This window comes from Anser cygnoides, chromosome 8 (assembly GCF_040182565.1).
Source record: "Anser cygnoides isolate HZ-2024a breed goose chromosome 8, Taihu_goose_T2T_genome, whole genome shotgun sequence".
Classification (NCBI taxonomy): Eukaryota; Metazoa; Chordata; class Aves; order Anseriformes; family Anatidae; genus Anser; species Anser cygnoides.
In genome coordinates, this window is record NC_089880.1 from 10,700,110 (window position 1) to 10,726,117 (window position 26,008).

Genomic DNA, 26,008 nt, shown 5'->3' on the forward strand with positions numbered 1-26,008 from the left:
GAAGTCAGCATCCCCGAGCCCGGCTGAGGTTGCTAAGTGACAGCAGCGCTTGTTTCTATCCCCCCTGTTTACAATGTGCCCACGCCTGGGAGGAAGGAAGCGAAGACTAAAGGAGGTAAACAGAAGTATACATTGCCAGAACACTCAACAGAAACAGTTGCCAAACGTATACGTTATCTGCATGTTACCGTGACCCTGTGAAAAACTTACTACCCGTCACTTATTCCAGCTGCGGAGCACTTTCACCTGCAAAGAATTTCAGGTATCTGCAGCACGCGTTAACCTGGCACTTTTTCAGCTGAAATGCATTTCTCGAGCAGCGCCGTAGGGCTGTCAGTAACTGCAAGGGCAGCTGCAAGGAACTGGGATTTCATCGTTACTTTCTAATAGATGTCTTTTGTTTTTCCAGCAGGATGTGGCATTACGCAGCAGTTAGGAAACCCAGCAGAAACGCAGGACTGGACAAAGGAGGGATGAACGCATCCTTTGTGTGAGCTGCTGCTGGGGAAGAAATGAAGCGGTTTAGATAAAATAAAGGGCGCACACACTAATCTATGTCATTGGAATTACATTGAGAATTGGAAACGGAGTTAAAAATAGCCCAAATGCAGCGCTGCTGATCCAGTTGAGAAATTTGCCGTTGCTGAGCTAGATGGATAACAGACACCCTTCAAAAAAAAAAATAAAGTGCTTATCACAAAAAGAGATTTAGGAACGAACTGCGTGGGGGCAGACAGAGTTGTGCACAACTCGAGCTCCAGCCTTGTCTCTGCCACGGAGCAGAAACCACGCGCTGGCCCTGACACAGCGCAGTGACTGCCGCAGCGAGAACACGGCACCCAGAGCTGCCACAGCTGATCTGCAGCAGGGCCAGCCAGGCCTGAATTTGGGCACCAGCACTCACGAGTGCTCTGAGCGCCTGGGGAAGATCAAAAGCAGGTTAAAAAAAAAAAAACCAGCATCTGCTGCCTCTGCATAGAAGCAGGCCAGCCAGAGGAGAAAGTAGGGCACAAAGTTGTCCCTTTGCACAAAGGAGATCAACGCAGGGAGCAAGGGACAGGGGATCTGTGCGGATCGGCTTCCCGAGCAGATCCCCCTGCCAAATTAGAATTAAAATGCAGCCGCGATCTCTGATCCCAAGGCATGCTTGCTGTCCGCACAGCTGTGGCAGCGCATCCCGTGCGCAACAAACACCTCCTGCCTCCCGCACCCGCTGCGGTCCCCCCCAGCTCGGAGGGTGGGAGCCCTCGGGGTGTCCTGCCCACGGTCCGCACCCGGCTGGGGACCTGCAGGAGTGACCTGGGCGCTGCTGAAGAACGACAGGAGGATGAGGGACGGCACGCCGACACCCTGGTGGTACAACCAGCTCCAAGGCAGCCTGCGGTCCCTCCAGGTGCTCCTGCCTGCAGGTGAGGGCACGGCGGCTCTGCCTGCCGGCAGTGGGAGGCACGGGTGGCTGCAAAGTGAGGCTGAGCTGCGCCTGCTGCTGTCCCAATACCTCCCGGAGCTGCTGCTGAGGGCCTGGCTCACTGAGAGGGGGATAAGGCTTAGCAATGGGGGGCAGGGGGGGGATTACAAGTCCCAGTTTACAGCAGTGATGGCCAGAGAGACGTGGAAGAAGGACAGGGGCATGGTGGGGTCTGATTTTGGTGAGTGGAAGGGGCAGCGGGCAGACCCCTAAGCAGCAGAGGGGGCTTTACCTTTTTCATGGGTGCTGGGAGCTCCCCTTTGTGTGTCCACAGGACTTGCACGGCCTCCGGAGGTGGTGGCTCTGGGCACCCTCCTGGCGGGCGCAGTGGCAGAGCGGGCAGCAAGCCCCAAGCACCTCTGCTCAACCATTTTCTAACCCAACCCCAGCCGCCCTGCTCCCCTCACCCAGAGCTCAGCCCCGCAGCCCGTGGCAGTGTCACCTCCCTGCACAGCCTCCCTGGTGTGCCCCAAGGCAGCAGGGACATCTCCCACCAGGGGACTGTGGACTCCCATCGCTGCTAGGGGGAAATAAGCCTGGCAGAGCACTGCGCGCCTCGAGAGTAGCCCTGAGCTTTATTTGTACGGCGCTCAGCCCAATTAAGCACGTCTGCGACCAGCCTCAGGGCAGGACTGGGGTTTTACACGCAGGTGCCAGTGAGCAAGGCTCCCACAGGCATGGAGGAAAGCAGGACCAGAGGGAAGGAGCCGTGCTGGAAGGGACGGGGCTGGTCAGAGCCGTATTTTATCCACAGCAGGAAAGCAGCGGGGACCGACACAAACCCACAGTCCTGCCAGTCCCGGAGCACCCCTCACCACCCCAACGCTGTCCCACGGCTGCGCAGCCCCCTGCGGTCCCAGCCCCCTTTCCCCAGCCCCCTGAGAGACAAACTGCAAGAAGGGGCCCTTGCAAAGAGCAGGGCCCCAGCACCCCAGGGAACCTCGCTGGGCTCCGTCCCGCTGCGGGGAGCACCTCTCCGTGCCAGCCTCGTCCTCCAGGCACACACCCAGGCCAGAACCGGCCCCCACAGGGTCAGACATCCCAGCTGTGGCACACGCAGGGGCTTCTCTTGCTCAAGTTACACCGAGGCCCCCCTCAGATGATGGTGACGGCTTGCAGCATGTCCGCCAGCACGTACGAGCTGTCCCAGGGGCGCCCAGGCTGCTGCAGGGCCCCCTCCAGCACCCGGGCGCGTGCCCCAAGCTCCGTGGGGTCGCGCCGCCCCGCGGGGCTGGGCTGGCAGAACAGGATCTCGTTGACCTCCCCGTCGATGCGGCGCGCGTAGAGCAGGGGGAAGACCTCCCTGAGGACGGCCAGGACGGACTCCTTCAACCGGGCGTCGCGGCACACCAGGTTAAGCACGAAGACTCCTGCAGCAAGGCGAGAGCGGGGTTCGGAAGTCCGCGAGCCCTGAGATCCCCCGCACACCGCCCCGCTCGCCACCTCGCTGCACAAACGCAGCCCAGCTGGTGCCACCGGTGCCACCAGCTCCCTCTCGCACAGCCCCTGGCAGCACGATGAGCACCCTTGGCCCAGCTCCACGTCCCTGCCACCGCCTGGGGCGTAGGCGGCCACACGGTCTGTTCCCAGGTACCACCTACACCCTCTGCCTTCCGCAACCTTTCTTCGCACCCCCGGGGATTTCTCAGCCTGCCTGACCCCGCAGCGCTGCAGCCCACCCATTGCACCTCGCGCTCCCTTTCTCCGTGCCATCACAACGCCCACTGAAACCACCTGGAGCTGAGATCTGCTGGGAGCAGCGGCTTCCGCGCAGCCGTCCTGGCCGTGGCCACTGTTTTCCAGGACGAGGAAGGGCGGCACAGCCCCGTCACTCAGACCCTGCGCAGGACCAGCCAGCCCGGCCCCGGGGACTGCAGGGGCACCACCAGAGCTCCCCTCCTACCTTCTGGCTTGAGGATGGTTTTAACTTTCTGCAGGAAGGGCTTTTCCACAAAGGCTGGGGGCGGGCAGCTCATCCCCACCGTGAGGTCTTTGCTGTCCACATCAAACATGACGGCGTCGTACCGGGCTGGGGCTGCAAGAGGGAACACAGAGACTCCTTATTCCTTGGGGCAGGGCTGAGCCACCCAGGGTGGGGGAGCAGCGAACAGGGAGGTCAGGACATCCCCTCTACCATATTTCTGCCATTTCTCTCTCATGGGGTTCCTTTGGGAGATCAGGATGGATGGAAGGAGAGGATTAATCAGCCCGGGACCCGTGCCCCAGCACGCCGGGACGCTCCGCGAGACGGTACCTTCAGCTGCCAGCTTGGCCACGTAGTCCAGGCCATCGGCTACGTGCACCTGCATCCGGTCGCCCTGGGAGAAGCCAAACCAGCAGGTGGCCACCTCCAGCATGCAGGGGTCGATCTCCACCACGGCCACGTGGGCTTGCGAGAAGTAGTCGTGGATGAAGAGGGGCAGGCTGCCACCGCCGAGCCCCACCACCAGCACCGCGATCGGGGATCCTGCCGAGAGAGAGCCCGGGTGAGCCGCCAGCACAGCCACGTTCCTGCCTCCCGACCCACCCGCCTGCCCCAAACTGCTGCTGGCAGGGCGCTGGGGCTCCCCGGCCAGGAATACCCCTCCCCACCTCGTCACCTGGGACGGGGTCAGGGCTCCCCAGCAGGCAGAGCCCCGCCACCATGGCTTTGTGGTGCTCGCAGCACAGGTAGCTCTTGTCGATTGCCGTGGGAGGCTCGGCAGGGCCGGCTTTCCTCTTGTCCTTCCTCCGTTTCTTCTGGCCTGAAAGACGAGAAGTAAGGAGAGGCTGGAGGCAGGGGCTCTTACTGGGGACTAACCGACCCAGCCCTGTCCCACCAGCAACGCAGAGAGCAAAAGCACTCCCAGAATCACGCTGGGAGAGGGCAGAGCAGGTCCCAGCAGGACTTTTACCTTCCTCCTGCGTACCTGGGGGAGGCACAGGGGCCAGGAGCCGGGCCTCCGACTGCACCACGTTCCTGTTGCTGAGGAAGACGAGGCGGCGGAAGTAGCAGGCGTCGTCCCCCTTGACGTCCTCCACCACGTACTCCCCGCTCAGGGGGCTGGTGTCGCAGTGCCGCACCGTGCGCACCCCGATGTCCCCTCCCACGGACAGGAAGGGCACCTGCAGGGAGGACGGGGACTCGTGGCAGCATCCGGGCTGTGGGGACGGGCGCTGGCCCTGTCCTGAGCACAGCTGGAGGGCTGGGGTGAAGCAGATGCGCTCGGGGGGCAGTGGGATGAGCTGTGGGCAGCGCACGGGACACCAGGCTGCCCCGACACATGCTGGGGCACTGCAGCTCCGTCTCCCTCGAAGCAGAGGAACTCAGGGCTGGCCGAGGGCCTCCTCGCCCCAATTTTGGGGGTAGCCAAATGAGCGGGCTCACCTGCTGCCGGGCGGGGAGGCCCGGCGGGGCCAGCTCCATCACCTTCCCCGACAGCTCCGCCTGGATGCTGGCCATGCCCTCGTAGCTCTGCTCCCTGTGCAGGGCCACGGTGACCAGGCGCCCGAAGCCCGCGCTGGTGGCCAGCTGCCTCCGCCCGTCCTCCGTCCCAAAGAGCCACTCGGTTTCTCTGCCCTGCGGGACTGCAGATGGGGGCTGCGGTCAGGAGAGCCCCGGGCAGGTGCCGGCCCCTGCGCGACCACCCCGGCCTTCAAGGGAGGAGCTGCGGGGTACAGATAGGCATCACGAGGAGGTAACGCTGCGTGACACAGCCTCACACCTACAGCCATGCTCCACAACTGAGGATCAGGAGCCAGGACCCTCCCCGATTTGGGCAGGCTGAGGCAGGGGGCTGCAAAGGCCACGTTTCATGATAAGGGGGTGTCCGATGGCCTTGATACTCAGGTTGCTACAGCCCTGGGCTTTGCAGGCGCACAGGGAGCAGACAGCACTTCTGGCAGAGCCTGACGCAGCTCTGGAAATACCTGTCCCGCTGCAAAGCTGACTAAGACATCAACCAAACCCCCAAAAAACGAGCCGTTTCCCTCTCCAACTCCAACAGGACCAGGACCACTGCTAGTACAGCAGCTCCTGGGTAGAGCGCTGTCAGGCTGCAGGCAGAAGCCGTACTCACTGATGAAGATGGCGAAGCGGTTGTCCCGGGAGGGCTTCACCGAGGGGCTGTCGACCACGTGCAGCGTGTAGCGAGGCCTCCCGCTGACTTTTTCACACAGATCCAGGGAAAGCTGCTCTCCGCAGGGGGTTTTGCTCAGCTGGCTGCAGAGCAGGGCGTAATGCTGCCTGTCCCGCACCGCCTCCACCAGCCGCTCCGCGCTCTCCATCCGCATCGGCTTGTCCTGCTCCTCGGGGCAGATCTCCAGGATCTGCTGCGCAGAGCCAGGGATCTTCCTGAACTTTGTCATGACGTACACAAAGACGGGCAGGACAAACTGCTGCTTGTCCCCGCTGCCGGCCACCTCGTGGACACGCACCACCCAGCCTTCTTGAGAGAAATATTCCACCGCTTTCTTGAGCACGTGGGCCTGAGCCAAGGAGACGCAGAGGTAGCGCCCTCCTACCTGCAGCACCCGGCTGACCTCGGCAAACATCCTGTCCACCTTGGACAGAGTGGCCTCCTCGTCGTCGGTGAGGATGGCATCCAGCGTGCCTTTGTCGAGGACCACCTGGAAGTGGGCGTCAGGGAAGTCCATCTGGAGCACGTCCATCAGCACGTAGCTCATCTTCGGCCTCTTGCTGGCGCTCCGCTCCTGCATCTGACGGATCACAGCGTCGCTGATGTCAATGTTCACGATGTCCTCGCACATCCCCGTGTCGTACATCTGCTCGCTCAGCTCCGAGTTCCCACAGCCGACCACGAGAACCTGGGACGGGGGACAAGAGCAGCCGTGATGGTGAGAACGCCCTGAACACGCGTCCCAAAGCATTTTACAAGCACACGCCACAGGCATCAACCACGAGCCCTCAGTGAAAGCTACGCCTGTAGCTCCTACAAACCCACCCTCCAAGGCCCTAAAATAACATTTTTATAGAGAAGTCACCCTGGCACAGAGTGATGCAACTACAGTGCATGTCTTCTGGGGATTATCTGGGTGTTTCAGCCCCCAGAGTCCCTATCCTATGGCGATGCGGGGTCTCTCCTGTGCTCTTGCCACAGGGCACGGGAGGCTTCGCACGTTTTGCACCACCAGGTGCTGACACCGCTTAGGGCACCTCGCGTCCCCTCAGCGAGCCAGTTCTCTCTGTGTCGCTGAGTTAGGGGAGGGTAAAGCAGGGTTAAAGCTTCCCCAACCACATACTCAGAGGACGGGCTGGACCAGCGCAGCCTTCCAAAGCACGACGCCGCCTGGGCAGGCACCCGAGCCGGGGGGGAGCCACCAGGCGGGGCCGAGCCCTGCTCGGCCGCGGGGCGCGGGCGGCAGCACGCCGCGCCGGGGCCTCACCTTGTCGCGGGGCCGGACGTACTTGCGCAGGACGGGGCAGAGCTCGGGGAAGGCCCCGTACCACTCGAAGGGCCGCCGGCCGCGCTGCCGGAAGAAGCGATCCCAGTACCGGGCCGAGCCGAACTCGGCGGGGCCGCGGGGCAGCAGCTCCATGGCGGGGCCGGCCTCGAACCCGCGGCCCTCCGCCGCCGCGCCCCCCCCCCCCCCCCCCCCCCCCCCCCGACGTCATCCCCGCGCGCAGCGCGCCCCGTTCCCCGCGACGTCCGCGCAGCCGATTGGCTGCCGCCCTCCCCCCTCGGCCGCTTCCTATTGGCTGAGCGGCGGGAAGCGCGCCAAATTCTCCCGCGGGTGGCGCGCCGCGGCCACGCCGCGCCGGGAGCGGGCGGGAACCCCCGGGCGGAGAAGCGGGGAGAGGCGACAAAGGAGGAGGCAGGGCCGGGAGGGAGCAGCTTTAATGCGGGCAGGCCCAGGTGCCGCGGGAAGGGCCCTAGGGCAGCCCGGGGCCGCTAGCTGGGGCCGGCGGGGGGCTCCGCGGAGTTGCTCTGGAGGAAGAAGGCGGAGAGCTCGCTCAGCGCGCGGTAGCGGTGCGAGATGGAGTTCTTCACTGCCTTGGGCAGCTCCGCGTAGCTGGAGGTGGGAGAAAGCGAGGCAGGGTCAGCAGCTGAGGTGCTGCAGCACATCCCCCTGCCCCCGAGAACCCCCCCAGCAGGGGGGTGGCAGTGACACGCCCTGGCCAAACCAACAAGGTCCCCCCCAAACCAGGATTCCCCATAACCCCATTCAGGCCTAGGAAGTGTTTTCTCCCTGCCACCATTCCTTGTAAGCACATTCCTCTCGACACGGTAACAAAACACAGCCTCGACCCCCTCCTTTCCTTAAAACTTCCCTGAAGTGCTACAGACAAAAAGCGACTCACGTCTGGTCATAGCCGTCCGGCTGGAAGCAGGGATCCCAGCCAAAATCTCGAGGGCCTCTGGGCTCCACGATCAGCCCCTGCCAGGAGAAAGCCAAAGAGCCCTGTAAGTCGGGGTTCCTCCGCACTCCTCTTGCCTCGCATCAAAACCCAAGCTGGAGCGGCACTCACGGTTCACGCTGTGGCCACCAAAAGCTTGGTTTGTAGTGCCGTTCTCGTTCCCAGCACTTCCCCAAGACGTGACCAGCATTAGCAGCCCCAAGCCCCAAGCCGAGCTCCAGCACGTTGCTGCATGCTGACAGCCCCTTTACTCCCCTCCACACTTCCCAAATTCACAGAACAACTGCACCGCACGCAGCAGCGTCAGTGACCTTACTACGTTGTCCTTAAGAGAGCCGATAACGTTACAAAAGCCGCATCACAACCCTCCCACCAACACCTACGTGTGTCTGGCCTTTGAAGAGCTTGACGGGCTCCTCTGGGTTTCCAGTGCTGAACGCAAAGGTGCAAAGAGCGTAGGCAGATTTGTCTTCAAACCCAGCCAGCAGCTTGTACAGGCCTGAGCAACACAGAGAGGGTCCTGGTGTCAGGGCATTTCCGGCAGAGCGCCACACACCCGCCTAGAGAGGGCTCACAGCAGCTTCTGCGGTCACACCGACCAGGGAGAGGAAGGACTGCAAACAAAGCTAACAGAACGTCGGTAATAAACGCCAAATGGATGCTTCTGGCCGAGTCCCTCATTTGACTGACCCAACATTAATTTGGGGCCCCAATGTTAATTTGGGAGCAGAAGCGAGCAAGTGCATGGCACCAGAGAAGGACTAAAGCCCGCAGAATCAGTGCGATTATCGCTCATGATGCCAGGGAAGAAGCCAGAAGTCACAGGTCTGCCAGGTCCCCTCTGTAAAAGACAAGGAGTTTTCAGGAGCCCTGCCACCCGCCTGCGGGGGCAGATATTTGGGGACCCAGCGAGGCAGGGATGACACTCAGGCTCCTGGGGGAAACAGCAAGCAGTGAAGGGCGTGGAACAAGCTCAAAGAAAAAGCGCAATGGGACAGAGCTGGACTGACAGAAAAGGGACACAACACGCTCAGCAGCACCCAGCGCAGGCTGGGATTTGTTCCCTGTGGCTGCACAGCTACGTTTGTCCCCAGGAGCCCAAGTCACACGCAGAGCAGCGCACAGGAGGCAGTACCTTCCGGTTTGAGCTTCTCCAGGAACCATTTTCTGAAGGAGAAAAAAAGAGGAGAGATGACTTTTTGATATTAATACTCAGAAATAAAGGCATCCTTAAGGCACTGTCGTCTATGTTTTCATAGCTCTTTGAATCCCTCTGAAACATACTGTCAAATCACCTCATTCTGGGCTATTTACCTAGCTCTTAAGCTAAATGGGACACAGCAAAAGCAACAGGATTTAATTTACTGCTGTGCTAAGGTCAAAGTAACTCAGTTCCCACTCACGAGCACCAACAACCTGAAGCACATTCAATTCAACTTGTTCCTGTTTTACACCCAGTTCTAGTGCACACATGACTAGATAAAGCTTTGATGCCTCTGCTTAGCTCAGCAGAGCCCAGAAGAGGGCATTGCAGAATGAAGTGAAGGACACAGACCAGTAATTACCTCCCTGAACCTATTGCTCCAGGTGCATGGAGTGTCAGTCCCCAGTGAAGCACATCCCGCCAAGCTGTGCTCCTCACTCTTAACAAGAGCTGAAGGAAGTTCCCACCTACTTACATGTATGGCCCTGGAAGCCCCCCCAGGGCATTGAAGCACAAGCAGGTATCCTCTACTATCACAGGTCCCCGTACCTGCAGCAAAAGCCCAAGATGGAAACATTGGACCTAGAGGAAAGCGCTGCCTCCAAACTTATTTTCTTACTCAACCCAGTTCTCGTGCTTCCGGGATAACAGGGACATCACAAAAACCCAGCAGCCGTTCTAGCTGTCGCCTCAGTGAGGGCCCTCACCAGACAGACACGACCGAACCCGTGCCCTCACCAGCAGGCAGGAGGGAGGGAAGAGTGGCAGGGAAGACCTCTGGGGGGGGGAAACGAGCAGAGCTGCACAGTACTGCCCTCATGGGGGGCAGGAACGGTGGGATGGGGAGAGGGAATGCTAAGGCCACGAAGATAAAGCTGTGTTTTGCGTGAGCCCCAATCTTCACTCGTTTATTTTTTAAAACGAGTACCCCTGAGGCAGCTTTAGAAGGGGACTGTGAGGAGCTGATGGAAAACTCTAAGTGCCACAAACGTCAGGGCTGCCCTCAGGGGCCTGCCACGTCCCCTCGCTGCTGAGGAGACACGAGAGGCCCCCACACCGCGCACACCCGAGGCCGGAGGAGCACCAGCACGGCTTCCCCAGCACCGGGGCGGCCGGCGGCCCGGCACAAACACCCGGCACCCGGCAGCGGGAGGCACACGGGACGGCGGCGACCTGCCGGGCGGCTTCGCGGCACTTCTGCACGGAGATCTCGTCCGGCTCCCCCTGGTACTCGGGCACTGCGGGGACACGGAGCGGGGGGGGGGCTCTGAGGAGGAGGAGGAGGAGGCCGGGGCCGGGCCAGGGCCGGGGCCGGGGCCGGGGCCGGGGCCGGGGCCGGGGCCGGGGCCGGGGCCGGGGCCGGGGCCGGGGCCGGGGCCCCTCCCCCCCCTCACGACTCACGGTCGATTTTCCTGGCCACCAGCGCGTACGGAGAGGAGTCCCCGAGGATCTGCACGACCTACGGGAGGCAGGCGGGGGGCAGCCCCTCAGCGCCGGGCCTAGGCCCAAAGCCAGGCCTGAGGCCTTAGACCCGGGCCCGGGCCGCGCGTTGCTAGGCAACCGCCCCCCCCAACCTCCTCCAGCTTCTTGGCGTTGCCCGTCACGAACACCACGCTCCGCCGGGCCGGCGCCGCCATGCTGCCCCGCGCCTGCGCGCCCGGCAGCCAATCACCGACGCCCGCTCCCTCGCCCCTAGCAACGGCCAGCCAATGGGGGACGGAGGGGAACGAGGGGGAAGAGTGTCTTTGGCGGCTGCGCGTGCGCGGCGTAGTCTCGCGAGAGTTGCGCTGTGGGGGAAGGTCGCCATGGCGACCGCGGGGTGATGGCGGCCTCGCCTCGCCTCGGCCGGGCCGGGCCCGGTGTCCCCGGGAGGAGGCCGCGCCCCGCCCCGCCCCCGCCTCGCCCCGGCTTCGGGCAGGCCCCGAGGTTCCCGCGGGGGCCGGAGGAGGCGCTGCGGCTTTGGCCGAGCCCCGCCCCCCCACGCTGCGGCCTTGTGCCAGGGCTGGAGCGCGGCGGTTGGCTCCGCGGGAGGGAGCGCGGGGCGCGGCTCGGCCCGCACCTGCGGGGCCGCTGGCAAAAACAGGGAGAGCCGGAGCCGAGGTCACGAGGCGCTGGGCCTGCCGCTCGCGATTTGAACACGGTCACCTCGCGTCTGTCACGCGGGCGCTGCTGCGTGTGTGCAGGGCGCCGGGAGAGGAGCTGAGCCCTGCGGTAAGGGGGCGGTGAAGGCGGGCACTACCCTGGGAGCAGCCCCACCGCAGCAACCGGGCCCCCTCTCCCCCTTTGTTCCTCTTTTCCAAGAGGGTTCCTGAGGGGAAACCTTTTTCCCCCTAGCCAAAGCAGTGCCCGGAGGCAGGAGCACGGAGACCTGTGCTCAGCTGCCTCAGCGCGTGGCCAAGCATCTCTGCAGCCCCCTGCCTGTGGGCACGGGGACCCCCGGGTTCCTTCACACCAGTGAGCCTGGGAAGAAGCAGCCCTGCAGGAGGAGCGTACAACGCCAGCCAAAGCATGCCATTCCCTGTGAAAGGCGATCGCGTGGAAAACAGCAGCTAGGGAGGAGATCTGTCATCTGCACAAGGAGGAAATGGGTAAAACAGACCCTGCACCCGGGTGATGGAGTTGTTTTTGTTGTGAAATTTCCTTCATAACATCTAAGTGAAAACCAACCCCAAAGCACTCAGACAGCTTCTCCCCAGCACAGCTGGGAATGACAACCCCTCCCAGTCACTACAGTCCTCCCTACCCAATCCATGGTGGGACTACAGAGGCAGCACTATACAGACCGAGGCATTGTTAAGGGACTCAGGGAGGACTGCTCTGTAACAAACCTGAGCCCAGATATCTTAATAGTATTTTCAGCCTTAAAAAAAAAAATCCATAAAACTTGCTCAATTAATTGTATTACTGTTAAAAATTACTGGCCAGGACTGTTGATTTACTGCTGCTGCTGTCTCTTGGTTCCATTCCCCAGACAGAGCTGGTCTCTCGAGACAGTCTGTGCTCAGCACAATGCTGGCATTCAGTGACTTGAACCCCAAACAGACCAAAAACTAATCCTGGCAACCCAGAGGAGAGTCCTGAGGACTGTGGCAGCTTTTTGCCCTGCCTCCCAAGTACAAACACTTGCAGCCCAACATCCTGGGAGATCCTGCGATCCAGCACTGTCACGGATCAAGGTCCTTCTGTGGGTGGCAGCAGCAAATACAAGATGGGGCTGGGAGAGAAAGGCAGCAGTGGTGGTGAGGCTCTCAGGCAGCAGGAGCAGGCACAGCACAGCCCATACACAGACTCACAGGGCTGCTAACTCGTTTTCCAGCTGGCAGGAAAAGGCACCCTGAAGACCTGCCACCCCCCTAAAGACAGACACCCTCCCTTTTCGTCTGCCCTCTCAATCCTTTGCAGGTGGTGAGTAGCTGGAGGCACAGGCAAGGTGATCTTTATCACTTCCACTGAGTGCATGATTTTGCCCTCGGGGCCTGAAAATGTGGCTACGTGTTAGGAAGAAAACCCCAGCTTGGCTTTCTGATTGCCACCTGGAGTGAGCAAGCCCCACGGAGGGGAAAAGCCCTATTTATATATCAGCAGGGCAAGTGGAGCTTGTAATCGCATCCGGCACTCCAGCCTGCTGTGCTCACTTTTAATCCCCTTCTCTGCGTGGTGCAGCTCCACCACTCAGGTGGAAAGTGTGCACAAGGTCCCAGGTCCACATGAGGAGGCTGGGAGATAGCGCCGGTAGTTCTCGGGGGCACCATTTCCCTCTCTCCATGTGAAATTCCGTCAGACACAGGCCAAGCAGGACAATGCTGCTCTCACCAGAAGATGGACAGCAAAAGAAAAACCAGGAGAGTCTGATCTCGCCTCAGTGAACGTCCCTGGCTTGGGGCTGGAAGGAACAAGGGTCGCAAAAATAAAGGGCAGACAGAAACGCCTCAGATACCTGAGACCAGGACTGCAGCCAGCCAGAGGGGAAAACTCGTGTCTCTTGTGCCAAAACACATCGGTGCCACCCACTGGGGTGCTTCGCTCCTGTTTTGTCCAACACGGGGCCCCTACGCCACCCCAAGCTCCCCAGCCTTGGGGCATGAGCCCCAGGCACCGGATCGCAAGGAAGCAAAAGGAGCTGGCACTCGGGACCACGCCACATCCAGGTGAAGGGCTCTGAACGAGGAGTGGGCTCGGGGTTTACCCTGGACTGATTCAAGGCCAGCTGCCGCCCTCCTGCTGCGTCTCGCATCATTGGGCTAAGGGAGCTGGGCTTTACACACTTCTCACTTCTGGTTAATATAACACTGAAGGAAAAAAAAAACCAAAACACCACCTTTCCCAGCAGTGGAGAGCAGGAACATGCAGGAACTTCACATGTACAGTCAAAAATAGGTTTACTGGAATGTCTTTAGTCACAGCTTTAAGCAGCAATACTGAAAACACCGAGCTTGTGCATTCCCATGGCAGGACCATAAATAATGTCTTCGGGATTGTAAAACCTATTTTTTTTTTCTTTTTGCAAACGAGGAAAACACCACCCTTGCAGTTCTGCACCGAAGGGTCAGTTTCCTGTAACATAAGTAGTGGCACGTTTCTCTTCTGCTGTTTTCCTCCTCCTTCACCCTGGGGAAAGGACAGAGCCCCCTCTGCCTTCCGCGGCAGGGAGCAGGGAACTGCTCCAGCTGGAAGCATTATTACAACCCAACCATATATACAGATAAACCGTGACGGCAAGTAGCCAGCTCCAAAGCAGAGACCCGGCATGCCACAAAACGAGTGTTTTGGGAACTGAATCTTCTGTTATAAAAGCGTCAGCGGGAGCCAGGTACTCGACCGAAAAAAAAAAAAAAAAGGGTCGTTTGGCAGTTCTCAGCGCTCTGTTAGAGCCGGCTACTTGCCGCCACCGCCTCCTTGGAGAAAAACAACTTCAAAGCTATATACAGGTATCTCACTTAAGTTACACAGCAGTTTGGTTATCCCAGAGCCAGCTCCATCAACGTCTCGGCTGCCCCATCAGGTGTGGTACTTCAGGACTATGGGTACTGGAAAAGAACACAAAGGAACAAGCTCTCAGCCACGCACCTTCGCGTGCGACGCCGAGCAGCACCAGAAAGACAACCCTCCTCTCTGTAGTGACAAACAGCGAGCAGCCGCAAGGGAAAGCGTTTCCAAGCTCAAGCCGATGCAATCTGCTGCCTGCACACATGCTAGACAAAGTTTCCTGCCACCTTCGTCTCCTTCCAGCTTTCCAGAATTAAACCAGATGGGATTTTCCATGAGTCTCTCTCCTTCTCCAGTGCTCGACCCCGCTGCCAGCTCTGCCTCTCCTGCTTCTACCTGTGGCAGCAGGCAACAGGCCGTGGGGGGCTGCTGAAGGGCAGCAAAGGAACTGTTAAAGAGCAGCCCCCAGAGAGAATTGATTAAAAAAAAAAAACACCAACAAACAGACCCACTGGCACAGAAGAGCTGTGCTACTGTGCTGGGCTGCTTGAACCCCTGGAGCAGGTCTTCCCCCTGCCAGAAGAAACACACTCGGGTCGGTATTACCTGTTCACTATGAAAAGCTGCTTGCTGAAAATGAAGCAGCCTGGCTCCTTTGGGAACGTTTGCTGGAAGCAGACCCACTGCAAGGCGGCTGATCAGTGCGGGAGGCCTTTGGGAGACACTGCTCTGTGTGAAACCCTTCCATCCGCCCCTACCAGCCACCTCTGCCAGCCCTCCGTCGGCGCAACGTTGGCTGTCTGTGGCAAGTCAGGGGGGCGTGGCTTGAGCCCGCTCCTCTGCATGCACGGTTAAGCCTTGCAGAAGAGAAGCACGGTGTGGGCTACGTGCACCACTTGTGACTGCTGAACAGAGTGGAGAATTTCAGCGCCAGCCATGGCTGGAGCGACCCAAAACTACTCACTGATGATCACGAGCAGGAGGACAACCACCACCAGCGCTATGATCGCCTTCATCTGCAAGAGGAGCACAGAGGCATGTTACACATGGCACCCTATGTAGCTCCTGCATCTTCCCAGCTAGAAAAATGCTTCTGTTTAGTTTGTTTTTATTTTATTTTTAAACTCTTGGCTTCTCCATCCTCTGCCAGGGGAGGGCAGGCAACCACCCCTCCACCTGGAGTGTAGATGATCCCTCACAGAAGAGAGGCCCCAGCAGGGAGGATGGCTTCAAACCATCTTGCCAAGAGCACTGCATCTCACAGGGACACTGTCTGGCTTAGCTGACTGAACCCCAGGCTCTCCAGCACAGGAGACGCCTCCAGCTGGCTCCTGTATCCGCAGCACCACCTCCAGGGGTGCCTCCAGGAACCTCAGCTCGCAGCGCTCACGCTGTTACATGCGAACCTATAGGACAGGTATTCAAAACTGCTCCCTTGTGTTTCCACCATGCAGTGACCCTGTCGTCTGGCCCAGGGCCGGAGGACCTGCGTGAAGAAAACCATTCCAGCTCTTGCTCACCTTGCAGCCTCGCCACCACATCTGCCTCCGGAGCTGTTTGGCTCTGTTGCTAAAAGCTGTGGCATTGTCCGATAAGCTTTCTGCGGAAGGAGAGAAGAGAGGCGATTCAGCAGTGCACACACAGCACCCGCTCATCCCAACAACTCCACTCCGTTTCAAGCAACGAACTTGGCAAGAAGGGAGAAGACCAACCACAGTGGGATTCACCCAAGCCACAGCAGACGCCAACACTACACCCCTCGCTAGAGAGCACACACAGACCGGAGGCCCACTGAGCCCCCTTTGTGCTGCCTCTGCCCTCTGAGGACAGGAATTCACTGTGCAAGGCAGCAAACAGGCTGACAGCGGAATGCTCAGGGCCAGCGTGGGACAGACTAATCTACGGCAGCGTGAAGGACCAACTAGGTCACGGCATCCAAATGCCTCCCAGCTAAAGCCTCGGCACTTCCATGCCTAAATCTCTTACAAGGTTGCCTCCACAACGCTGCAGTGACAATGTGCTGGGCTCTGCTGAGCCCGCAGGGGAACCAGGATAGCTGAGCACCAGCTGGCTGCAGGAGGAGGCCAAGAGGCAGGTGAAGCGACAGAGGAGGGAGCAGTTCCTCAGGGCGGTTAGACCCCCAGGCCGCTGAGTGACCGCGCCAGGGTGAGAGACCGACTGGTGACTTATGGACACCGGTCAGCATGGGCTGGGGCTGGGGCTGTGCAGAGCGGCAGCAGAAGGCGGGAAGAGGAAAACAGTCAGAAAGACAGACCTGCAGCCCGAGGCTGGGAAACACCCCTGTCAGGCAGAACAAATACAAACCCAAGTCTGTCACCGGGCACCCGGTTCTGAGATGAAACCAGGGAGCCCGGCCCAGCAATGGGGAAGAGATGTGGGGAAAAGGACAGACAGACAGCAGAGCTGCACGTAGCATCGCACCTGATTTATCCTGCAGGTCGTCCAGCCGCTCGCCTCTTTCAATCACCTTGGTGATGTTCTCCTGCATGACATCGATGACTTCGTCCACCTGGTTCTGGACACTAGAGCAGAGCAAAGCAAAGCCGAGCCAGCGTGAGTGGCAGGAAGCAAGCACCTCCAGCTGCACGCTGCTGCAACGACCCTTGCTCCGAGCTGCCCAGGACGATGCGGTGAGCTCAGTGGCAAAAAAAATCAAGGGGACAACAGTGGAGGGAGGCTGAGGGGATGCTGAGAAAGTTAAAGGCACAGCATCGTGTGGGCTGGATGTCTGGGAATCCCAGGTAGGGCAGGGGATGCAAGGGGCTCTGAGGGAACGCTCTAAAGTCAGCAGAAGTGGGGCACCCTCCCATCAGGGGCAGGCACGGCAATCCAAACGCACCATGTGTGCAGCAACCACCGTCACAAGCACGCATCTGTCTGGGGATTTAAACTGAACAGCTTTAACGCAGTGCTAGGACATCACAGTACTTCCTAACCGGAGCGGTGGAAACCTTTCACACACAAATGCAGGAGGAAAAGGCACTGATTGGTGTGGGCGGGCACATTTGCTGTAGAGGAGTTCACACCAAAGAGGGAAAAAAAATCCCACCTTATCTTCCCAAACTCCACAGAACCCAGCACCGCACCTTTGTTAAATAACTTGGAGTGAAATCAAAGCAAGGTGCACTCCCCCGCTCTGGGAGCCGAGCTGCAAAATGAAAACCCACTCTGCCAGGGGCCTCGAGAGGACAGGAAAGAAATTGCTGATATGAACTGAACCAACTTATTAGAATCCATCTTCTCATAGGTTACGCAACTCTGTGGGTAGTCGTTTCAGTGAACAGTAGCCTAAATCACACCCGCAGGGTTATTATAAATGTATTTATTCACTCCATAAAAAAGCCACACTGGTAAGAGAGAAAAATTCTCCTGGTGGAAAAATACTGCTATGGGCTGGTTTGTATTTTGGAACTAAATACACTTTTATTTTCCTGGAGATAGAAATAAGAAATTTCTTGGGGCCCTAGGGAAACAATGGGGTATGTCTGAGACATACCGATCTCAGAAAGTAAGTGGCAACAGCAATGTCTTGGAGGCAACACCACACACAAGGCAACGAAACTGAAACGGCTCCAGGCCACTCGCTCTGCATGAAGTCTTACGTTCAACTTCTTAGCGTGCATTGATTTAAAAACAACTAAGCACTTCAAACATATCAAAATATATCAAAGTGCATATTTGTCATATACACAGTGTGAATAGGCCACTTCAGCAGCTGTGTTGTTAGACACACGCAGCTGCTGTTAGCAGTGCACTACTGGTGTCCCCAAGGAGAAGGACTGCCACCACCTCATCATTTGCACCTACCCTCTCCAAATTATCCAATTTCCATATTCCTCTTTGGACCATCCTATCATCCATCTTCCTCTTTGGACCCACTGAAAACCTTCTCCTGCCCACTGGCATCACTTTGATAGAAAATTCAAAGACGTTATTTGCCAAAATAGTTTGTTTTTTTTTACAGCAGCTCCAGACCCAGCTCCACCACGTGCAGAGCCATCGTGCAGCATCTAGCCTCGGAGCACCCGCTAAGAAGAGGACAGCACAACCTGCACCATGACCTGGGAAAACAGGGGCGCAAGAGACCCGGAGCAGCATGCCCAAAGCCGGTCGGTGAGGCCCTGCACAGCCAGGAACAGGGCCCCGTCCCCGAGCCTCAGCCGATGCTCTATCTAATTAGAGGCCACTACGCCTTTAATTAAAAGACACTGAGTTCTGGTTCGCACTGACCTAATTCTCCTGTCTCCCTGACAGCTCGGTGCCTCTTGCTGAGCAGACACTTGTGCCGAGATGCACACACGAGGAGCAGCTGCAACGAGCAATAGTGGCTTCAATGGCAAAGCACACAGTTACTTATCCTTCCAAAACCAGGCAAGGAAAGCCACTAAAAGAAGAGGCTTTTTTCTCCCCCTGAAGCTTTAGAAAAAGCTGGAAATGCAGCAATGTGAGGGGGCTTCCCACCTGAGCATTTCAGGTCAGGCTTTGTAGCGCTGCTGCACTGCAGCCTCTGGAGCGGGAACAGCCAGGCGAGCCCTCTGGAGCCAATTTCTGACTCATCAGCCCTCGTACGGCACATGCCGGGCTCCAGCAGCACACGCAAATCCTTGCTTTATTTAGGATGCCATAGGAAAGGAACCTGCCTTCCCCGTGCTGCGTCTCTGCATCCGCCTACACCGCGCAGCAGCAGCCCCTGCCTTGCACACTGCTGGCAACTGCTCGCCAGGAGTTTCGTATCTGGGGGGGAAAAGGCACAGAAAATCCCCCGACGTCTCTCAGCAGAAACCTGCCCCAAACCCACGAGCCCATTTCGATCCACCATTCATTTTGCAAGGTAGGAGGCAGGCAGCAGAGCTGCACAGAAGGTGGCACTGAGGACAGGAAGCTCGCGTCACCCGGTGCCCCAAGGATATCCGCCCCACGCAGGACACACACAGCCCCACGACCCTTTCAGGGGCAGCAGGTGACAAGGTGGGAAGGAGACGTGCTTTGCGAGGGAATTTCTTTACCAAGGCAGAGAGGCCAAGTCCCAGCTCAGAGCTGCAAGCGACCCTGCTACAGCTCGGGGTGAGAGAGGAAAAGCAGAAACATCTGCTATCCCAAACAAGCCAGCCTGGCAGAAGCTCTGAGGACTTCACATCAGTTTCACGGGCACGAGAACACATTTTCAGTATGTAAATGTTTCTAAAAACATTACTGGTTTCAAAATAAGGAGATTTCCTCCCACAACAGATTTGTAACCAAGCTATTTTGGTTACAGCTACAAGGGGGAGCACGCCAGGGTACAATGCACATGGGAACATGCAGTGCAGTGCCACCCGTGTCCCCAGCCAGCACAGTACAACAGAGGTGCTGCTGCGGCCCCAGGGCACCCCAAAGCGTTACAGGGGTACAGGGACAGGTCTGTGACTTAAAGCTGCTGTGCTTTATTGGAGCAGAGGATGGAGCTCAGGCTCCTGCCTCCCAGTATGCATCCCAGCATCCCACCTCTTTTCACTTGAGGTGCTGGAAAACTGCTGCGTGCCTCCGCTGCCTATCCATAGCCTGGTTACACAGCTAGCCAGCCCCCGCTACCAGAAATGAGACATTCCACAGATGGGAAGTGGAGACAGCAATCAAGGCCTGAACTCTCATAGGTATTTAGAAATTTTACTTCCTTGCAAGGCAGACACATGAGCACCCTGATTCGCTATCTGATGCAAGCGAGAACCCCGGAAAAAGGAGGAAGAGATTGAGGCATGGGATGAAACTTTGCTTTCCAGGGCCCCACCCGGTGCCTTAGCTACATGCAGCCAGCCCTTGCTCTCTGCTCTCTCCCACCTGTCACTGCTACAAGAGATGTCAGCCCAGGAGGGGCCTGAAAGATGCACAACCTATGCGCTAGCCATGCAGTTTCAACAATCCCCATTAGTTTGGCATGCTTGAGGTTGGAAACTCAAGTCACATCAGGCAGAAAATATCTTCATGTTTTCCTTGGCAAGGGAAAACGAATCCACTAATACACGAAGCACGTTTCCTGTTTGGGAGCTGCTGGCTTTCGACACATACATCGCATGTATTTCATTCCTGCCAGATTTCCAAGAGAAATAACGTAGAAGAAATACCTGCCAGGAAAACGGGCGAGACAAAAGCATAGAATATCTCCCGTGACCCTTCTCCTTACCAACGACTGCAAACACGATGCTTTTAACAAGGGTGGCAAGTGCATCCAGTCAAGGCAGCAAGAAGAGATCCACCTGCGCTTAGCTGGGTTTAGGCTCTGCTTCTTTTTGCTTCGCCTGTTCCAGAGTGGGAGAAAGAAGCCTTGCCCTTTTGGCCACCCTGGGCTAGCTATTGAAAAACTCAGACTCTCTGGGCCGGTCACAGCGTTGGACCAACAGTCCAGCATTCTTCAGACGTCGTAAACAGGCCACGCACAGCCCATGGGATGGGCTGCTCAAGGCTCTTGTTGTCTCTCCGGTGTCTGTTTGCAGCCAGCATGACACACTCCTATTTTCCATCCCAAGTTGATGCAGGGATATTAATAGCGCTGTGTATTCCAGGGCAAACCATGCCCAAACACCCCTTATTGTGGCAGTAACCAAGGGAAAAAGGCAACAGGACCTAGAGCCAAGCTGTGCAGACGCTGCAGAGGCAGGAGGCCAGCGCAGCAGTGGGAGCAGCCCTCGAGCACGAGGCACGGCTGCCCGACAGACCTCTGCTGTACTCAACGAGGGGCTATCAGCACTGAGCTGTGCCACAAATCGCTGTTTTCAAGTTGCTTCTTCAACACAGCTGCGAGGAACGAAGTGGTTTATGCCTCCCTGAAGCCTCTGTCCTTGAGAAGATTATACCCAGCAATGAAAAGTGACAACATGGTTTCATGTCACCTTCAAGAGAAAGCCTGGACTAAGGACGGGGTCCCCTGCACATCCATCCACCTGTGATGAGCAGCCAGGCTCTGGGAAGCTCCTGCCAACTCTTGCCTTCAAGACATTCCTACTCTCCCCCTCCTCAGGAAACAACACGGGGTCTGCAGCCAGACTGACAGCGCAACAGAGAAATCACAGGGACCAAGATCCAGCTTCTGGTGAAGCACAGGAGCGTGCTGAGCCTCACCCCCAGCACGAGCAGGAGCCTTAATCCACTGGCACATCCGCCTGAGAGCAGGAACATCAGCAGTGCATGAGCGGAGGTGGTCTCAGAGAGAGCCTGGGGGACCACAGCGGCCACCAAGTTACCAGGGGAGCTTCCACCCCAACCAAGCAGCTGCTGGGACAACAGAGCCCAAACTTCCAGCCATACCAGGGGAAAATACAGCACCGGGGCACTGTCACGCTGCCTCCTGCCATTACTACTGGCTCTAACTTGTCTCCTTCCCCTGCAAGGTTTGCAGTGTTCCCCAACGTGTCCTTCTGCAGCTGAGCCAGCATCAAAGGGCTCTGCTGCCAAACTCTCCATCCTGACCCAAGTCCGCTCACTGCCAAGGACAGCCAGGAAAAGTTTCCAGTCTTGCCCCTCACATTCGACATGTTCCGCACCTTTGCTCCCACAATCCCGTTACTTATTCCTCTGCCCAGTCCTCCATCCCGTTCCCTTTTGTGCCTGTCTTCACACCTCATTTTCTCCAGCCCTGTACAGCTCCCGCCTCTCTAGCTTTGTCCAGCTACGTCTCAGTTCTCCAGATGCTCAAATTCCTCCTTAAAATGTCTTTTCCTTATAGTGTTTCAGCAGCAACCCAACTCTCCTCTTCCTCCTCTACTGAAACAAGAACAAACTGCATCATTATGACACCAGGCATCAATCCATCCGGCACAGGGGCTGGTTTGATCAGAAACTTAATAATAAACCACACAACAAGAAGCAACTATGGCACGCTGCGAGTGCTTATTAAATAAAGCAATCAGCACTGATGAGAGCAGACAATAGATACTGTTTTGTAACAGACACTCGAGATACTAGAGCCTAGAGAAATGTAGTCACTTACTATCCCAAGGGACACATCCCATACCAGGTCCACCAGACAACCAGTCTCTGGCTACAGGCAAGCCTCGGACATGTTGCGAAGTGACTGATGCCCACCCATGAACCCACCAGTTCCTGGGTGAATTCTTCTTTCATTTTTCTTCCCTTACACAGCTGCAGTGCTGTCCTCCACCTGAAAACACACTCTTCCCTGCCTCCTGAAGACTCCCACAGCCCTTCTGCCTGGCCAAGGCAGCTGGAAGAGATGAGCTGCCATTTTCCTCCACTCAGGCAAGACACAAGACCCTCTGCAAACCCCTTCTGGCAGAAGAGGACGAAGGGGCAGACATTAACCCCCTTCTACACCTTTTCATCGACGTGGGACCCCACTCGCACAATCGGAACAGGCTGCCAAGGACCACATCCAGGTGGCTTCTGAAGATCTTCAAGGAGGGAGACTCCACAGTCTCAGGACCACCTCTGGCAGCACTCCATCACCTGCACAGTAAATTGTAGCAGGCAATATCAAAGGCCTCACTGGAGGGCACCTCAAAGAAGGTCAAAGAAAGTCAAAGAAGGTAGAGGATCCTAAACACATCGTGCCATCTCAGTCATACTGCTCTTCAGTGACCGTGAATGAACTGTAGGGGCAGAGGATATAAACAGAAGGAGCCAAGATGAATTTTATAGCTGCTGATTTCCATGTCAAGAAAACAACAACAAAATACCCTGCCCACATGTTTGTGCTAACAAACCTCCCAAACCGAGTTGCTTAGACCCAAATAACTTCGCCTTCTGGACTGAAACGATCCACTCTTCTCCTTCGGTTAGGTATTTAAACTCAAACCCACAAACCTCTAAGCTCCATTATTAAGTCACTTCACTGTGGACTTGTAAAACTCAGAACTCTCCCTAATTACGTCTTATCTTGAAGAACCTAATTTACACTAGCTCCCAATGAGTCATCCCAGCGCTGCACTGGCTTCTTCCTGGCATGAAAAAAAAATCCCTAATGAGGAGCAATTCTGAGGCTGCTCACAAAACAACCCAGTCGGATCGGTGCCTGGTCATCAGCCTCTGCCCAGATTTCTGTTCTGGCTCTGCGGAGGCCAGCGAAGGAAACAGCACCACGAGAACCAGGGGGTCTGTGAACAACCCCCCCTTCCCATTAAGTGCAACCATCGCATCCCCAGTAGCTAATGGCAGGGCAAACTGGGGCACAGAATGAGCATCATCCAGGAAATGACTCGCTGAGAGAAGGAGTCAGCACTCCCTCCTTCCTTCTTGCACTGTTACAGTCAATAATCCTCCTCCAGCTGTAATGGCTTCCTGTTTGTCCTGCTGCTCGGACCTCCCTGAGTCACTGCTCATCTCCGGCTCACCTCTGCCAGGTTTTCACCTGAGGAGGAGCCCAGAAGGCCAGCAGCTGCCTGAAATAAATGGTCCCTGCGCGTTCCTGACCACTTGCTTTCTTGAAACATTGAGAAGCAAGTTACAAGATGAAGAAAAAAAACCACAATGAAGCAAGAATGGGCTAGATAAGGTTAAAATTCAGGGTTAATACTCCAGAAGAAAAAAAAATGATAGAAAGATGGAACAGGTTATCACCAGAATACAGCAAGGGCTTTGGAAACTCCATTTTGGTGCTGTGATACAATCCTACCCCTTCACCTCTGTTAAGAGGCAGTTCATTGGTAACTGGAATCAAATTTGAGATTTTCCCTAGCTATGGGCAGGTAGGGTGGGAAATTACGATCAGAAGAAGCAAAACACAAATCACGTTCCTATTCAGGATCATGGAGAAATGCTCTGCTAACAGTGCAGCAGGGGCTTGTACTGCCAGAACCAAATATTATCTGAATGACACAGAAGAACAAGAACTCACTGCCTGATCTTGTCATTTCTGGGTCCAAATCTTGGTCCAGAAGGCCCCCTCCTGCAGTACAAAAGAGAGCAATAATGATGAAAGATACAACGAAAACATATCATTAAACCAAAGACTTGAGATATACACGAGAGAATCAACGCCTTGCAGAGGAAGTATTGTTCTCATGCCTCCCATCGGCCCCTCCTATGTCACGCAGAATGTGTGGCACCCCAGTTTTACACAGGTGACACCTATTAAGTCTTAATTAACGCTTGATGATAAGGCTCTGGGAGATCACCTCAAAGGAATCAAAGGTTTTCATTGCAGCAAGCCCCCACCTATCCGTCAGGAAGCAGCTTTTGGTGTTCAATGCCTCCGGTCTCAGAGCATTAGGCAACAAAGACACCACATGCCCTACGGTGTCCATTCAGAAACTCACAAGAAAAAGTCTTCCTCTTCATCCGAATCTTCTTCCAAAAGGTTCCTCTGCGAACAAAGGAAATAAAACCATCGTCAGTAAGCATCCAACATTTCACACACACGTTTCCAGGATGCCACCAGCATCCTCTGCCCACAGGTTTGGAGATTGGCGGTACTTCCCAGGCAGCGGGGTGGCACTGTTTCTCTCCCCTTGCGGCCAGGGGCAGAGCTGGATGTCCCTGTGCTGTTACCAGCACCCAGGAGGTGTCTGCGAGCTCTGCAGCGCACAGCCTGACGCCCAGCTCCACAGCTCTGGCTTGGGACAGCACTCGCATCGCTGCCACCGAGCCAAACTGGATTTGTAGCCACTGCTGGTTGCCCAAGCAGGTGCAGATCCTAATCCCGAGCATCAGTAAAACATCCAATGATACAGAAACAGGTGCTGCGTGTTGGACCCTGCTTTGGAGCGGAGCCGGCAGAACCCCTGCTCAGGCCAGGAAAGCCCTCCCAGCTCAGGGGATGACCCCAGCGTGGACCCGCAGGATGATCCATCCTCGGTCTCACGAACTTCAGCATCTCCTGCAGCCACCTGGAGCACCCCAAGCGCGCAGCAAGTCAGGTGCGAAGCTGATTTGGAGGTCACTGCTTCTGCAGCCAGCGGCGACAGCGGGCGTGAGGACGACGACAGGAAACCCCGCGGCCCCCATACACCACACCCGGGGGTCAGCCCTTCGGCCCCGCGGCCCGAGGTGAAGGCTGCGGGCAGGCTGGGAGCAGAGGGGGCTGGGAGCTTGGCTTCACGCGGAAGGGCTCGTCCCCCGGCACGGGTCTCCTGGTGACATCCCCGGCGGGACGGGGCAGGACCCAAGCCGGGGGGACCCCCCTCGCCGCACCGCACCGCACCCCCACTGGGGAGCGTGGCTCTGGGACCCAGGCCCCCACACGCTCCCCCACGCTCCCCCCCCCACTCACCCGCTCGCTCTTCACCGAGCCCGTGACCTCGTCGTCGTGCAGGTGCCGCTTGAACTTGGGGGGCATGGCTCCCTGCCGCCGGGGGGCAGCGCGGCCCCGCCGCCCAGCGCGCTGCGGGCCCGCCCGGCAAATGGCCGCCCCATCGAGCGGCTCGGCGATCGGCACCGCGCCCCGACCGGCAGCGCGGGGCGGGGCCGAGCCGGGGGGCGGGGCTAAGGCGGGGGCGGGGCCAGGGCGAGGAGGGGGCGGGGCTAACGCGGGTGGGGGCGGGGCCAGGGGAGGGGGAAATTTCCACCGCCCGCGGGCACAACCGCGGGGAGAGCCGGGGTCAGTTCGCTCTTTCTTTCCTTTATTTTCTTTTTCTTTTTTTTTCTCTTTTCTTTTTTTTTTTCTTTTTTCCCTTTTTATTTTTTTACTTTTTTTTCTTTTTACTTTTTTTCTTTTTACCTTTTTCCTTTTTTCCCTTTTTTGATTTTATTCATTTTTCTTTTTTCATTTTTTTTCTTTTTTCATTTTTTCTTTTTTCATTTTTTCCTTTTTTCTTCTCCTTTTTCCTTTTTCCTTTTTTCTTTTTTCATTTTTTTCCTTTTTTCTCTTTTCTTTTTCTTTTTTCATTTTTTCTTTTTTCTTTTTTCTTTTTTCTTTCCCTTTTCTCTTTTTTCCCATTTCTCTTTTTGTCTTTTCTTTTTTCCTTTTTTTTTATTTTTTATTTTTTTTCCTTTTTTTCCCTCTCTTTCCCCCCCTGTTTTTCCCATTTTTATTTTCTCCCCTTTTCACTTTTTCTGCCTGGTGCCCTTGGGCAACCCTCCATCTGTCACTTCCACACCCCCC

At 57.1% G+C, this 26,008-nt stretch overlaps 3 protein-coding genes and 1 long non-coding RNA gene across 6 annotated transcripts; 1 reads left to right on the top strand and 3 right to left on the bottom strand.

Annotated features, from left to right (window-relative positions):
- Positions 1 to 2,024: 2,024 nt before the first annotated feature.
- METTL13 (methyltransferase 13, eEF1A N-terminus and K55) lies at positions 2,025 to 7,065 on the bottom strand. 2 transcript variants are annotated; one of them, XM_013190185.3, is made up of 8 exons: positions 6,854 to 7,065; positions 5,527 to 6,274; positions 4,836 to 5,035; positions 4,378 to 4,573; positions 4,069 to 4,212; positions 3,723 to 3,935; positions 3,372 to 3,503; positions 2,025 to 2,838 (listed from the first exon to the last, which is right to left on the bottom strand). In XM_013190185.3, exons 1-8 carry the CDS (start codon positions 7,004 to 7,006, stop codon positions 2,564 to 2,566), a joined length of 2,061 nt encoding a protein of 686 aa, XP_013045639.3. In that variant the 5' UTR covers positions 7,007 to 7,065; the 3' UTR covers positions 2,025 to 2,563. The 2 variants fall into 2 exon arrangements, with proteins under 2 accessions (XP_013045639.3, XP_047936131.2); XM_048080174.2 differs by having other exon boundaries at positions 4,363 to 4,573.
- Positions 7,066 to 7,289: 224 nt separating this feature from the next.
- On the bottom strand, positions 7,290 to 10,773 carry ITPA (inosine triphosphatase). Of its 2 annotated transcripts, XM_048080176.2 has the most exons (8): positions 10,605 to 10,760; positions 10,432 to 10,489; positions 10,204 to 10,268; positions 9,506 to 9,579; positions 8,962 to 8,993; positions 8,210 to 8,325; positions 7,770 to 7,846; positions 7,290 to 7,480 (listed from the first exon to the last, which is right to left on the bottom strand). In XM_048080176.2, exons 1-8 carry the CDS (start codon positions 10,665 to 10,667, stop codon positions 7,360 to 7,362), a joined length of 606 nt encoding a protein of 201 aa, XP_047936133.2. In that variant the 5' UTR covers positions 10,668 to 10,760; the 3' UTR covers positions 7,290 to 7,359. The 2 variants fall into 2 exon arrangements, with proteins under 2 accessions (XP_047936133.2, XP_047936132.2); XM_048080175.2 differs by lacking the exon at positions 10,204 to 10,268 and having other exon boundaries at positions 8,867 to 8,993; positions 10,605 to 10,773.
- A 64-nt stretch (positions 10,774 to 10,837) lies between these two features.
- On the top strand, positions 10,838 to 21,820 carry LOC106041610 (uncharacterized). Its single transcript, XR_007169550.2, has 3 exons — positions 10,838 to 11,241; positions 11,365 to 16,607; positions 17,942 to 21,820. It is a non-coding gene; the product is annotated as an uncharacterized lncRNA (long non-coding RNA).
- Positions 13,393 to 25,357, bottom strand: VAMP4 (vesicle associated membrane protein 4). Its single transcript, XM_048080306.2, has 7 exons — positions 25,178 to 25,357; positions 24,225 to 24,271; positions 23,804 to 23,854; positions 16,399 to 16,499; positions 15,477 to 15,556; positions 14,921 to 14,972; positions 13,393 to 14,057 (listed from the first exon to the last, which is right to left on the bottom strand). Exons 1-7 carry the CDS (start codon positions 25,241 to 25,243, stop codon positions 14,029 to 14,031), a joined length of 426 nt encoding a protein of 141 aa, XP_047936263.1. The 5' UTR covers positions 25,244 to 25,357; the 3' UTR covers positions 13,393 to 14,028.
- Positions 25,358 to 26,008: the final 651 nt, after the last annotated feature.

Bases quoted from the DNA above. Each gene is read 5' to 3' on its own strand.
- METTL13 (XM_048080174.2), bottom strand. From the start codon at position 7,006: ATGGAGCTGCTGCCCCGCGGCCCCGCCGAGTTCGGCTCGGCCCGGTAC. The intron at 4,574-4,835 runs GTGAGCCCGCTC...TCCTCCCTGCAG, and splicing joins GCCTCCCCGCCCGGCAGCAG to GTGCCCTTCCTGTCCGTGGG. The intron at 3,504-3,722 runs GTACCGTCTCGC...TCCCTCTTGCAG, and splicing joins GGCCAAGCTGGCAGCTGAAG to CCCCAGCCCGGTACGACGCC.
- ITPA (XM_048080175.2), bottom strand. From the start codon at position 10,667: ATGGCGGCGCCGGCCCGGCGGAGCGTGGTGTTCGTGACGGGCAACGCC. The intron at 9,580-10,431 runs GTGAGTCGTGAG...CTTTTGCTGCAG, and splicing joins GGTGGCCAGGAAAATCGACC to GTACGGGGACCTGTGATAGT. The intron at 7,847-8,209 runs GTAGGTGTTGGT...TTCTCCTGGCAG, and splicing joins TCTTCAAAGGCCAGACACAC to GGGCTGATCGTGGAGCCCAG.
- VAMP4 (XM_048080306.2), bottom strand. From the start codon at position 25,243: ATGCCCCCCAAGTTCAAGCGGCACCTGCACGACGACGAGGTCACGGGC. The intron at 24,272-25,177 runs GTGAGTGGGGGG...CTTTGTTCGCAG, and splicing joins GCTCGGTGAAGAGCGAGCGG to AGGAACCTTTTGGAAGAAGA. The intron at 16,500-23,803 runs GTGAGTTCTTGT...GCTCTGCTCTAG, and splicing joins AGAAATGACAAGATCAGGCA to TGTCCAGAACCAGGTGGACG.